Source organism: Diceros bicornis, chromosome 23 (assembly GCF_020826845.1).
Source record: "Diceros bicornis minor isolate mBicDic1 chromosome 23, mDicBic1.mat.cur, whole genome shotgun sequence".
In the NCBI taxonomy this organism is placed as follows: domain Eukaryota; kingdom Metazoa; phylum Chordata; class Mammalia; order Perissodactyla; family Rhinocerotidae; genus Diceros; species Diceros bicornis.
In genome coordinates, this window is record NC_080762.1 from 47,887,868 (window position 1) to 47,902,307 (window position 14,440).

Here is a 14,440-nt window from a genome sequence, read left to right on the forward strand (position 1 = left end):
GCTCAATCTTCTGCAATCTTCACTCAGCACAGCATACCCCTCCTTCACAATACTCATCAGTCTTGATCAACACTTTGTGTTCCCCACCAGACTGGAAATTCCATAAAAGCAGGGGCCACCTCAGTGTTAAATTTCTATGTTAGCCCCGAGAACCGGATATAGTACATGACACATAGTAGACCCTCAAGAAATACTGATTAAATGAATGAACCAAGATAGAGAAAAAGTTAAGATCTATCTTCTCTATTTTTATGACTGACTACACACAAAGTCACAAAAAAGGCAAAAGCTTTGTTTCATTAAATTACTAAAAATTAAAACTGTCTCAGAAGGATAGTCTGCATGATTGTTAATTAGCAAGGTTATTTAGCACAAGAAGAGTCACAAGTAATAGGCACCCCATAGTAATTTCTTAATGAATGAATTTACATATGGCACTCAAAGTGAGTAACACACAAATGCTAAACTAGGATAAAATCTAGAGTTGAATATGGTCAAACAGGAGGCAGTGCAGTTTAATATTTTAAGCGTAAAAGCTTAGAATCAGGCTGCCTAGGTTAACAGTGGCTCCATTCTCATTAGCTATGTCTTTGGCAAGTTACTCTACTCTCTGCAGTAGGCATTAATGTTTTCCCTACCAGCACCCTTCCAGTAACAGTATCACTTTGTCTTCCAGGAGCCACACCCTCCCCGACTCTCAGCCATGGCCCCAACTAGGCTATAGGTTGAAGCTTGTGACCTAAGTATTAAGAGCAGCATTTTTCCCTAAATAGAATTACTGTTTCAGCAACATAAACATGATCAAAACTGTGCCAATTAGAGCCAATTCCAAGACTTTAATTTTAGCTATTGGATAAAAGGAATAGAATCTGAAAATAACTAGCGAGAGAGTTACTATGGTCATCTTGCTACTAAAGTTAGTCCCAAAATGGAGCAATCCCAAAAAGGAAACTAAGACTGTGCAAAAGCAGGTTCTGGGGACACTATCTGAGGCCCGGCACCAATCCTCACCTCAAGTCAGCTCCACCTGTAACTTTTTAGTCAATTTTTGCTCTCTACTTAAACCAGGTTAGACTGGAGTTTCTATCGCTTACATCCCTGAGTCCCCACTGATGTACTTTCTCAGCTTCAGTTTCCTTATCTGGAAAACGAGGATTCTCTGAGCTTCAGCGCCCTCCTCTGTGAAGAATACCTACCTCATAGCTTTGTTGTGAAAATTAAACACTGAGCACATAGCATAGATCTGACACATTGTCAACCTGCTAAGATATTTAAAAACAGAAAACACTCCTTATAAAGAACATATACTTTATAGTATATACGTGATTTTAATTAAAAAACCGAGAATTGTATGACTGGGTAATAAGTTCAGATGAGCAAAAACTTCTCATGAAAAGATAATGGCAACAGCTAATCGTAAATTGGGGTGAAAATCACAACACTGAATTTGCCACTATCAATTCAGACATTCACCAAAAATATAATGAAAGTTACTGAAAAGTATCTCCATAAATACATTGATGCCAATGCTGGAGGAAAAAATCTCAAAATAGTCACCTCCCTAACAACAATAAGACTAGAAATCAACTAAATATAATGTGAACAAGCAACAGAGAAAATGAAAACCAAAAGTTAATAAAACTGACAAACTTCTAGTAAGACTGATGAAGGAAAAAAAACAGAGAAACCAAACATTAGAAATATCAAGAATAAAAGAGGTTATACCAATATAAAACCTAAAGACATTAAAGAGATAATAAGGAAATGTGTAAACAACTTTATGCCAATATGGGCAATAACTGAGATGAAATGAACAAATTCACTGAAAAACAACTTATAAGAACTGACACAAGAACAAGAGAAAATTTGAATAACTCTATATTAAAAATTGAATTTGCAATCAAAAACTTTCCTACAAAGCAAATTTCAAAATGTTGGCTGAAGTTTGTAAACCACTGCATTTACAGTGAGGGTTAGATGAGGCCCCGAGACCACCAGTTTCTTCCTCTATTGGATTTTTAGTGAATGGAAGAGAGGTACAGAGAAAAGAAGAGTGGAAAAAAAGAAGGAAGAGATTGCATGACAGTTAAGGAGATAAAAACAAAGTAAAAGCAAGCAAGATGTCAGGAGGACAAACCTAACAAAACCAACAGACTAGATTATCTGCATTAATGGTGTCCAATAGGCAACCTGAAAATCTATGGATTAGATTAGAAATGGATGAGTAAAGGGATATGTATCTGTAAAAAATGTTGGTTTCTATTTCCTAAACAAGCAAGTAACAGCAGAAGAGAGTTGTTCAAACATTTGCGGTCAAGAAGAAAGTAACGGGACAGCACCAAAGCAGACAATCTACAGAAGAGTTGAACTAACTATAACAATACATTATTGTTTAGATACACTCTATATTAATTATTGTGATAATACAGTCCATTATAAGTTAAAACATTAGTTCCAGATTTGAAAAACTGCTCCTAAAAGAAAATTTTCAGAGAGGAAAAGTTTCTCTGCTAGAGACAAATAATACTGCTGTTATCTCAAAACAGAATTTAAGCAAGGAGCTAAGGAAAACTAGAGAAAAGAACTTACTGTTGGGAAAATCCTCTCTATTCTTGGTGGGTTTGAATCTAACCTAAAAAGTATAAAACTTACTTTACTTTATTATTACTGCAGTATCAATAAAAGATAGCCTGAAGAAATACAGTCAATTCTTGTTATTTGCAGCAATTACATTCTATAAACTTGCTGCGAACACTGAATCAGTGAATACAGAACCATTGCTCCTACGGGAAAATACAGGGTTAGGTTCCTGTGAGCCTCCGGTCACTGCATTTTTGTCAATCAATATATAACCTTGTTTATTGTGTACTTCTGTTTAAGGACACCTTATTCAATACATATTGTTGATTTATGAACAGTGAACTCACAGCCAACAGCACTGTAACTCACACCTGAACAAAGCTTAACTAACATGAGTATTTTCTCCATAAGGCACATGACAGCCTTTTTTTGCAAGAGCACTTCAGCACTACCCTTGCCATTGTAAACAGCAAAATCACCAAGAAAAAGTACAAATTGTGAAAGACATGGCACCAAACAGACTGCTAAAAAGACATTTCTTTACAGTATGAGAGCTGAAACAAGAAGGCAGAGCATCGCCTTGTTTAACCTCAGCTAGGAATGGGTGAACAAATTTTTCACTGCACTGTGCATGCCTGTGAATGACTGTGAAAGCATTGTGAGTATTGACTTTGGGATTACAAATAACTTTTAGTGAGTAGGCAAATTTGCAAATTTGGAATCCACAAATAATGAGGATCAACTGTATTCACAAAAATTTACACTACCACTGAGTAAATTTTAAAAAGGTTTACTGTAGGGCCGGCCCCGTGGCTTAGTGGTTAAGTGTGCGTGCTCCGCTGCTGGCGGCCCGGGTTCGGATCCCGGGCGCGCACCAACGAACTGCTTCTCTGGCCATGCTGAGGCCGCGTCCCACATACAGCAACTAAAAAGGTTTACTGTAAATGAACCTAGAAATTAGGAAGCTGTAATAAAAATATAATAGGGCTACACACTACTTCTTAGAATGCATTTGGCACAATTTTTTAATTAGTTATGAAACATGAAAAATACAGACCCATTAAAAGTCACTTTTTCTGGAGTGTCAAGCAGGCCTCTTTAATTTACTAGTATATGACATCAGCATTAGGAGAAATCAAAGCATGTTCATTTCTAAGTTATAAATGAAATCCATTAAATCCCATTTGGAAAACTTAATCCACTAAATTTTTAACAAGAGCCACCAGTCGATCGACTGTAATCAACTTTTTCTAAATACGATTTATTCAAATGGACTGTTATGTTACATGGTATCGGGCCACACTTCCCCTCAACCTTGTTAAGATCAAAGGCTGCACCATGCTGCCAAATGATGACTTGATGACTTAACACATCATTACGTACACTGACCACATACTACAGTAAATATATTACGGGAAAAACAGTCTGATCTAGGCTCTACAGAGCTCTCACATACGAGTGATTTAGATGTCTGCTCAAAGCTTCGTATGCTATAAATCATCTTTAGTTCCTGAAAGAGGGAGAAACAGCAATAAGGAAGAAAACTACAAAAGCATGAATTAATGGTAAATCCAACAACGTTTTTGAAAAAGCAGTATCTCCCCCACCCATTCTCTCAATGTTCCAATTAACTCCCATTGCACTGAAAGAACTATATATATTACAGAAAATGGTGAGAATTAAGTGAACAAATTAGGAACTCCGTATTCCCTGCCTTGGAGATCTTGCCAAGCCAATGCCTACATTTTACAGTTTATACATTTTACAGTCTGCTGCCAGCCAAGTGCTCTTTTTACACCATCATTTTTAGGAACACAACCTGACCCAGCACACCTGAACATGAAGCAGAAATGCTGCTATATACTCAAAACAAGAAAATAGTCCTCAAAATATTAGCTATAAAAACCCACACCAAAATATATATTTTCTAAGATTTCTTGAAGAGACTGTGCCTCCCTCAGCTTGATCAGCTGAATTTTGACCTGGTCTAAAAATGGGGCAAATGTTAGAAAATGAAGAATTTAATACTTGAAAAAAGGGAAAAAATGATACCATGATATCATGTTTCCCTGTGGTACAGCTTTGATTAAAACTTGGATCCAAACATTATCTCTGACCTTCGATGCTAAATTTGGCATACGTTTCCCCCTTTAAAAAGGTATAATTAGTATTTTAAATTAGAACAGCTAAAAGAAAAGGTCAATTACATTTAGTCACATGCTTTCTTGTACTTTCATTTAGGCTGCGTTAGAAATTACCAGTAATCTGTTGGTCTCACGTTCACCCTACTTTCCATTGTCTTTGTAAACATCCTGGTTCACCTGTTACCGTCTGAACTTCTCTAACGAGCTAAATGTTTTCCCAGTCCCATTTCAATTCCCCATGCCCACCCCGAGACTGATCTTTCCAAGGCACACTCTGATCACACTGTCCCCACATTCAAATACCTCCAAGAGCTCACACTGCCATCTAAATCAGGAACACATTTCTCAGCCTGGCTTTCAAGGTCCTCCACAATCGGACCTAACATACCTTTCTAAGCTTCTTTCTTATAATTCTCCAACATTAACATAAGCTCCTGAACTTACCTCAAGCTCTTCTGTGTCTGCACCCTTGTTTAGGCCTTTCCGTGCACTTGATGCACTTCTTCCTCATTTCCTGTTGAAATCTTGTTCAAGGCTTCATGGCTCATCTCTACGACAAAGCGTCTCTGATTCTCCCAACCCACGTGACTCCCTCCCTTCAATCTGCTGTCACTTTCTTTAAAGCCCTCCCATGGCACCTCACTCAGACTTGTCTAACAGTCAGTCATTTGTCCTCTCCTACTAGAGTGGAAACGCCAAGGGCAGGGCCTAAAGTGAATAAGTGTTTCTTGATAAAATAAAAAACCAAACTCGTCAAAAAGCAAAAAAAAAAAAAAAAAAAAAAAGACACACCTTATTTTCACAAAGGAGAAAAAAAGCCTTATTATTAATAGAGTAGAACATATTCTCCAATGCAAGCTTTAAAACAAAACGTATCCTTAAATCAACAGCCTTACCAGAAAAGGTGCCATGCATTCCAGTCATTACAGGAGATACATAACTGGGAACAGCATGTATTACTTTTCAAACACAGCAAACCAGTCCCTTACCTCCATCAATACATCACACGAATAATAAAGCATGACTGCGTTACAATAATGCCTCATTCACCTAACATCACTGGAACATGACGGGTTCACATAAGGGAATTTTCTGGAGACGTGGCTTCCTACTGCAGAAACAGCTCAGACATGCCTGTAGCCTGGGCCAGCTCAGAGATGTTCCTGGGAAACTGACCTCCACTTCACCCAGCCTAGCAGTAAACACTCAGGCAGAGTGGGAGGTCATTTTGTACCAGTTACTTGCATCTGACAAACAAGTAGGCAGCACGGAGGTAGGGCAAGGAGGGAATTAAAAACCGTATAAAATAACAAAAGGAGTTTTTTTGCACCTGGCAGAATCTTCATTCCAGGTTATTGGTACTATCATGGTTATATTTCCCTGAGAAACTTCAGGGAGTTAGGCAGCTGTTCTTCTGTCGTAGAACAAGCTATGTCATCACCTGCTGGAAGATTCCATCCCCTTTGCCACCAAAAAAAATTTTACACTCTAATTATGTCTGTTATGGGTTGAATTGTGTACCCCCAAAATTTGTACATTGAAGTCCTAACCATGACCTTATTTGGATATAGAGTCACTGCAGATGTAACTAGATGAGGTCATACTAGAGTAGGGTAAACCCTTAATCCAATATGACTGGTGTTCTTATAAAAACAGGAAATTTGGACACAGACAAGCACACAGGGAGAATGCCCTGTGAAGATGAAGGCAGAGATTGAGGGGATGCTTCTACAAGCCAAGTAACTCCAAATATTGGTAGCAAACCACCAGAAGCTAGGTGAGAGGCATGGGACAGATTCTTCTTCACAGCCCTGAGAAGTAACCAATCCTGCCAGCACTTTGATCTCAGACTTTTAGTCTCCAGAACTGTGAGACAATAAATTTCTGTTGTTTAAGACACCCAGTTTGTGGTATTTTGTTTGGGCATCCTAGGAAACTAATTTGTGTCTATTGATGTCTTTCCATTTATCATATCATCAATTCACTGTGACAACCACACAGCTCTTTGAGTGACCAAACTTCTTAAAAATGATAAGTGTCACACTCATTCAACAAACAGATATTGGTGACCTCTATGTGCCAGGCACCAAGGACAGAGCAGTAAGACTGACATGGTCCCTGCCCTCATACAGGTTACAGTGTAACCAGGATAACTGACAACAAACCAAAATTATACAATGATAAAATTACAATTGTGATAACAGCAATGAATGACACAGTTCCATCAGAGGATGGTGGACACACCCACGTCTGGATGACTCAAGGACGTGGCTATGGAGGCCCACTGCACAGTTCCGTGCCCTCTAACGGTTCTGATCCCCTCCTAGATGCCAGGTTGTTGGACATTATGAGGTCGGCTTTTCTCAACTATCCTCCTATCTCTCTGCTCACTCTCTCCAATCCACCCAAACGAATATTGCTAAGAAACATACATTAACTAATAAAAATTGCTGCAAGTGAGAACTGAAGATTTGGGTTTAACGCAGGCTTTCTGATTTACTTTAGATTCTCAAAGACATTTTTTCCTGACAGAATTCTGTGACAAGGCACTAAAGTGGAACGTTATTCTATACAAACTAGGTGTTAGTGAATAATTTTACTACTTTGGTATTAAATTGCCTTGCAAACACTTGTTTTCTTTCAAAGGGAATATAGTACAGGGATGCTATGTAAACAGTTACATAAGGAAGAAATACTACCCAAATTCGGAATTATATAACTTACTGCCAGAATAAGGCATATTTTTACTATCTAATTGTGAATTATATCACCAAGTCGTAGGTCCACAGAGTTACATAGCATTACAAAGCCCAGCCAAAGTTTTTTGCAGCACATAATAAATACTACCTACCTCTTATGCATATCCAACAATCATCTTTTTTGCTGTGTTTTTTAAGTTCTTCTTCAGTTACTTCAATTAACCTGCCTTTTAGCCCCGTTAGGTCCTTTCCACTTTTGGTCAGTCGAATCCAATCCATAAGACTTCTGCCCTGTTTCAGAGGCACCTGAAAAAAGGAAGACTTCAATGTGGCTTCTCAGAGTTAGCTGCTTTCCTTTCCTCTCTTGCTGCTTGTCTTCAGGCTGCCTCATTACTCTCATTCCCAGTCAAAAAGATAAGAAAACTCAAATGTCACTATTCTACAAATCTTCCTACAGCTTTACAAGGTGGTCAAAATAATTTCTGCTGTATTAGAATTATAAATAAAACATTATATAAAAATACCTGGGCTATGAGGTAGGGCTTAAAAATTCCATCACACAAATGTTCATCATAAGGGTATCACAGTATAACAAGAATAGTATCGAACCTGGAGTCAGAAAACAAATTTTGGTCCTGGCTCTGTCACTAATATATAATAGTCACTTACCAAATTAGACCAAAATTTCTTTGCCTTAAAAATCAAGAGATTTGATAGAAGAAAACATAAACAATTGGCTAAAGTTGATTTTCTGGATTGCCAATATACACAGAACATTAGAAATTACTAGGCAGCAATCAGTTTTCTAAGAATCCGCTAAGAAACAATGGTTATCAAATAGAAAATAATAAAACTGTAACATTCTAGGAAGAGGTTGGCAAACTGGCCCATGCCTGTTTCTGTACAGCCCTGGAGCTAAGAATCGTTTTCACACGTGGTGGTGGTGGTGGTGAAGAGACTGAAGCCTTATGTGGCCCTCAAAGTCTAATATATTTATTATCTGGCCTTTTGCAGAAAGGTTTGCCTGCCCTTGCCTAGAGGACTTAATAACAGGTTGCTCGGTTTTTTGTGTCTTTTTTTTTTTTCAAAATACATTTTCAAGGCTTTTACATGAAAGGTATTGTTAGTATTTTAACCAGTTAAGATAACCTAGTGGAAACTTCTCAAAATATCCCTATGGGACAGGGTTACTGTCTAAACTTGTGTAACTAGTTTGTAACATAGTATCAGAGGAATGTTTAATGTAAAAGCAGGCAAATTCAAGGACATTTACTGTTATAGACTGAATGTTTGTGTCCCCCCAAAATTCATATGTTGAAATCCTAAGCCCAGTGTGATGGTATGAGGAAGTATTAGGTGATTAGAAGCCTTCTCTGACCGCAACTCCTTCGTGGTCATAACACACTGTCATAGCACTTCCGGCATTTATAACTTTCCAGACAAACTCTGTGCAGCCCATAAGACTAAACTCCTAAAAACAGACATCACATCTCCAGCATATGGTAGGTTCTCAAAAAATATTTATTTCCTAATGTTAGTAGAAATAATAGCTATCACATATTGAGTGCATACTCTGTGCCAGGCACTGTGCTAATGGCTTTACACAACAATCCATGAGATCTGAACAAAAGCCTAAGGGCAAGTAACATTTAGTGAACACTTAACCATATATCAACACTATGCTAAGAGAAACACTATCTCATTTAATCCTATGAACAACCCTATAAAATGCATACTGTTATTCCCATGGACACCTCAGGAAACTGAGACTTGAAGAGGTTAAGTGGTGGAATTGGGAAAAGAATCTGGGTCTTTCTCACTCAAAAATATGAGATTTTAACAATTATGGGCACAACCTCCTCAACTAGGTTCTATTTTCTCAATCTCTACCCATTTCATACAATCCTGACTCAGCTCCTAACATGTTCAAGATTAGCTTGTTTCACAAAGTAAAAAAAAAAAAAAAAAGAAAGAAAGAAAGAGTCTTAGCTTCCCTTTGAACGGCACAATAATCTTATTTTGTTCTCTTTTGGGACCCAAAGACTCACCTTTGCCATCACCACCTATGAACTTCTTGTCTTTGACTCTAAGTTTTCTCCTTTAAATAGATGCTGAGAACATGAGTGGTAGTTTTAATGGAGACGGGGAGCAACTCATACACTAATTCATAAATTCTTTCTCTGGAAAGGCTACATTATTCAGGTATAAGAAGAGAAACAGGTCAAATATCAAGTAGAAAGAAACACATAATTAGATGGTTGGATGATATATGGAGCAAGAGATGAAATGTCAGAGCCAAAGTCACATCACATCAAGCCTATAGGGTCTAGAGCAACATTTCTTAACCAGTTTCCTTTTCCATGAAATAGAGATAACAAACGCACCCACTTCATAGGATCATTGTCAAGATTGAACAAGTTAATACATGTCAAGCAACCAGAACCCACATGGCCATCAGTATGCACTGAATAAATCTCAGCTATATGATTATTATAGTTGGGGTCACAGAGTTCTGAAAAGCTAACGAAAGCTACAGATCCCTGAACCCATATTTCTGATGTCGAGGCAAACTCCAGGTCGTGGAGGAAAAAAAGTCAGTGAAGGTCCCAAATGATGCTAACACCCAGAAAAGAAAAAGGAGCGGCCTAAGTAGGTGGAAGTCTCAAAAACAAAACCTGAAGATGTGGTTACAGAATGAGGAACTAACACACAACAGGAGCAGGCAACATTCATGTGGCAATGAACACAGGAAACAATTTTATTAAATTTTCCAAATGTAAAATAAATTTGTATTAACCTGTTGCTAACAGTAACTATGTTCAACAAAAACTTAGAGTATTATATTAGCTTCAAAGTCAGCAAGTGATATCGGCAGAAAAGGCAGTGATGAAACAATGAGGTACCAGAAGGAAAAAAGGCAGCATGACTTGGAGAAGTGTCCGTAAACCTAACCGGAGGTTTGCAGACATTTGTTCTGGCTTCTCCAATCTCCCCTAGCTCCCGGAGTCCCACCCTTGGAGGGATGGTCACTGGTCGCTGTCGCCACTGCCCAAGCTTTCCCTTCTGCTAGGGAACCCACATCACTCACAACTCCTTCGGAAAGTGAAGAACAAAAGAGCGGCGAAGGGGACAGGTTGAAGGAAGGAAGCTAAGACTGAGTATCTACAATACAGCAAGCAGCTGGACCTATCATATACATCTGAACTTCATTAGCGGGAAAAGACTTGGGAGAAGGGAATTGACAGGGATAAAGGGATGGGAAAGAAAAGGGGCTCGGAGGTGAGAGGGAGATTAGGAGAGCTGGAGGACTGGAGACGGCATGGGATCAGAAAGAGATCACAGCAAGGGCAGCACGGAACCAGGGTTAGAGAGGAGGACAGAAAGTGGGAGAGGGGGCGGAGGCGAGAACACCCAACGCCGGCGGGAGGCGGCAAGCGCTGGGCGAGACCGACGGTGTCACCCGCTTACCTTGCTACGCCCCCCGGAGGCGACGCGCTGCTGTGAGCTGGGGGCCGGGAAAGACTGGGAAGGGACGTTCAGCATCCTGGACCCCTGGCCCGGGCCCTGCCCGGGGTCCACTGCTGGACGGGATCGCTCGGCTCGACCCCCTCAGGTAACACCTCCCCCGCCGGCTCCCAGGCCGGGCAGAGGCCTAGCCCCCGACCCACTTCCGGGGTCGCCGGGGGTGAGGCGCGCCATGACGCAGCACGTCCAGGCCGTGAGGGCGGAGCCAACGGGACTGACGGAGCGCCGGCTGGGGTGGAAACAGGAGAAATTGCGCATGCTCCGTTAGTCCTGCACCCTGAACTTCAGCACCGCAAGGAGGTGACAGCTATTCCGTGGAAATATCAGAGAGTGATGCTGTTCCTTATCCTTGGTGCTGACCAAATCTGAGAACAAATTCTTGTAGAGTCCTGTTAACCCAGAACACAAGTGTCTATCCATTGTTAAGCACTAACATCACACTACTTAAAATATGGAATAAAATAACACTATTAAAGCATTTTTATCTCTCTGAAACTCTCTCCACTAAGGCACCAAGCTGTACAGGAAAGTAAACTTTTAAGAGCTAAGGTGTCAAATGCAAACAGCCACTCCTGTGGGGTGAAGAGAAAACTTTACCTTTAAGAACCTTCGCTAATGACTGACTAATGAGTCAAAGACTTTAGTAACAAGTCTCCTTCTGCTTCACTCACCCACTCACAAGTTCTTCCTCCTCATCTAACTCCCTGTCTTCCCCGAAAGATACAGGGAATTGTATACTGATGCATCACCCCCAATTGTAGTGTTGAACGCTTAAGAGTCAGAGTTTAGTTTGGATGCGATCCCTGCTCTTAATAAATAAGCAGCCTTATGCAAGTTACTTTAGTATCTCGAAGCCTCATTTTCTCCATCTACAAAATGGGTTTAGGTTTTAGTAGGGATTAAATGAGATGTCATATGTAAACTATATAGTACAGTGCCTGGTTAATAGTAGGCGCTCAATAAATGGCTCTTCATACTATTCTAACATATTAATGAGAGCAGCACAAATACTGTGCAAATAAACATCAGTTCCTAATGCTCAAGGTCAGGATTGGTGACCTGGAGGGGTTTTTGGGGAACACACACATCCTGAGAGTAGAATCCAGTGAAGGGAGCAAGTTTTCAGAAGCATAGCTCTAAATAATTCTCCCCATCCCTTTCCTTATTAACTTTTCCTGACTCTGAAAGATAGATTGCACCTGCTCTATTTCACTTGCCTTGACCTTAAAGTGCCTGTAAATCAATGTTTGTAGTACATTTCCAATTAGAAGGCAAAATGTGTGAATATACGTAGCCATTCAAGTAAAAGGCATTTCTTAGCTAGGTAAGAATCTCTGACCTTCACCCCGCCCCATTATCATTCTGGAATATTACAGAAACATTTTTATTTGCAGTTGAAATGCTTATTTTGAAAAGATTGTATTAGAGCTAAAAGAACTTCATTGTCATAGTTTACTATGTTACCTCGACCTTGCAAAGTACTCCTGGTTTTCTCTCTCATTAAAAGATGATGTATTTTTCTGTAAGTTTACCTTGAAAAAGCTAATCATTGAGAATTTCTTATTTCACTTCCTATGAGAAAATTTTTACATGAGAATATCAGGAGCAGGGAACCAAAGCAAAGGAAGGTGATGTTGTTGGAGAATGTTTCATATCTGCCAAATTTCTTAGCTCCCCTTTGGACAGAAATGGAAAAATACTATCAAATTAAGGCCTTTCAGATCCCCTTTTTAGACTCCATTAAGTCATGCCATTTAAATATTTTGTTTTAATTCTGGGGATCCCTCAGTGTAGTGCTGTAAGTATGGAACCCCCATACTATTTTACTACTGGATTTAAGGACAGCAAAGAAGTATTAACGTAAGAATTACTTGACTCATCATTCATTAAAAATCCCTAAAATTTAATAGCCCTAACATTGATTCTCAATTACAGACAATGATTTAAAGAGTTTTTCACCATCTGCCAGCAAATACATAATAATGTGTGATTGGTAACATAAGGCGATTTTCTTTGTTATCTAATAAAATAATATTCACCTGTAACTACAACCTCTAATGAGGATCAATAGAAAATACCAGATGTTACAAGATTCAGTCTTGAAAATTAAATATTGTCATTCTTTGCAAAGTTATAACTAAATATTTGCAAAATTATAACAGATAAATTTGTAATTTGATGAAGAGATCAAAATTATGTTTTATAAGCCCCAAATGTTTACAATACAATCAAGACATTTGTAAATGGCACCTATTTTTAAATTCGAACATTGAATTTTAGTGAAAGAATAAAAAAGGCCAAACTACCATAATAATTACAAAAAATTTCATTTTATTAATAATTTATATACAAATAAATTAGTTTAAAAGGATTATGATACATTTGTACACAAATTTAAATCCTATAAGCTTTTAATATCATCAAAAGTAACTAATCAGATTAATTTTCACAGATCAGCTCCTCAATTTCATCTTCACTATCAGAATCTTCATAAAATGAAATTGTGGCTTGAATTGGAAAATTTTTCAGAAGAGCTTCTGCTTCTTGATATAAGTAATCATAACACTTTGATTTTGGCCAAAATAGTCTGAAAGAAGCAGACAACATAATATGCTTTATTTTTGCACATTCAGAATCCTTATACTCGTGAAATGTTCAAATTTCAAGAGCTCCACATATTTAATAATTGATTTATGCATTTAGACACAGCCTTAAGATAGAGAGTTTAAAAATGGTACTATCACATGGAATCTACTTGCCAAAGTATCAATAACTGGTTGATTATTTTAAATCTTTATCCAAGCTGTAAATTAGATCAAATTCACACTAAACCCTGTGTAAACATAAGAGCATCATTAGCTTACTTCAGGTGTTATGGATATATTCATTCTTACAAAATACAGAAGAAAGTTTGTCTTCCAATTTCCAAATTCCTTTGGGAAAAAAACTGAGTCCCACCACAACAATAAAAATTTTGATGATAGCCAACTTTATAAAGACGACAATATATTATACACCTTACACAAAGGCAGCAATCACTCCGCTTAAAACTCACAGACTTAGCTCTTAGTTACAGATGTAGCCAAGGTAAGTTTATAAAAGTACAAAAAGCAATCTTCTTAAAAGTTTGTCTATGCACTCACAACTTGAGGTATAGAAAGGCTACCTCCGACCCTAATTTTGATCCCATCTCCCTTCTCTTTCCCTGTCCAACTAAATTTGGAAACACCATATTGAGATATTGAGAATGATACTGGTTTTATACAAATAATTTGCACGTAAACATGATTACCTCAGAATTTCAAATTTCTGACAAATATTAATCTTGCCATCTGGTCTTCTATTATTTTTCATCCAAGGAAAAGAAAAGAGGAGGGATAAGGCTGAGTCACCAACTACAGTGCTGTCATTTTAGTGTAAATAGCCCTGTGTACCCATATAATAGAGTGATTCTAACAAAGAGAAAGTACATTATGTTCAGTATATTCCATT

At 38.4% G+C, this 14,440-nt stretch overlaps 1 protein-coding gene across 3 annotated transcripts in view; it reads right to left on the bottom strand.

Annotated features, from left to right (window-relative positions):
* The window catches only part of LOC131420560 (cytochrome b5 reductase 4), an 81,344-nt gene extending 70,257 nt beyond the window's left edge, over positions 1–11,087 (bottom strand). For all 3 annotated transcript variants that reach the window (XM_058566690.1, XM_058566691.1, XM_058566689.1), the window contains exons 1-2: positions 10,892–11,087; positions 7,576–7,729 (exon numbers count right to left, since the gene is read on the bottom strand). In XM_058566690.1, the coding sequence (XP_058422673.1) occupies positions 7,576–7,729; positions 10,892–10,966 (229 nt within the window). In that variant the 5' untranslated portion in view covers positions 10,967–11,087. The remainder of the gene's footprint in view (positions 1–7,575; positions 7,730–10,891) is intronic.
* Between the last annotated feature and the right edge of the window lie 3,353 nt (positions 11,088–14,440).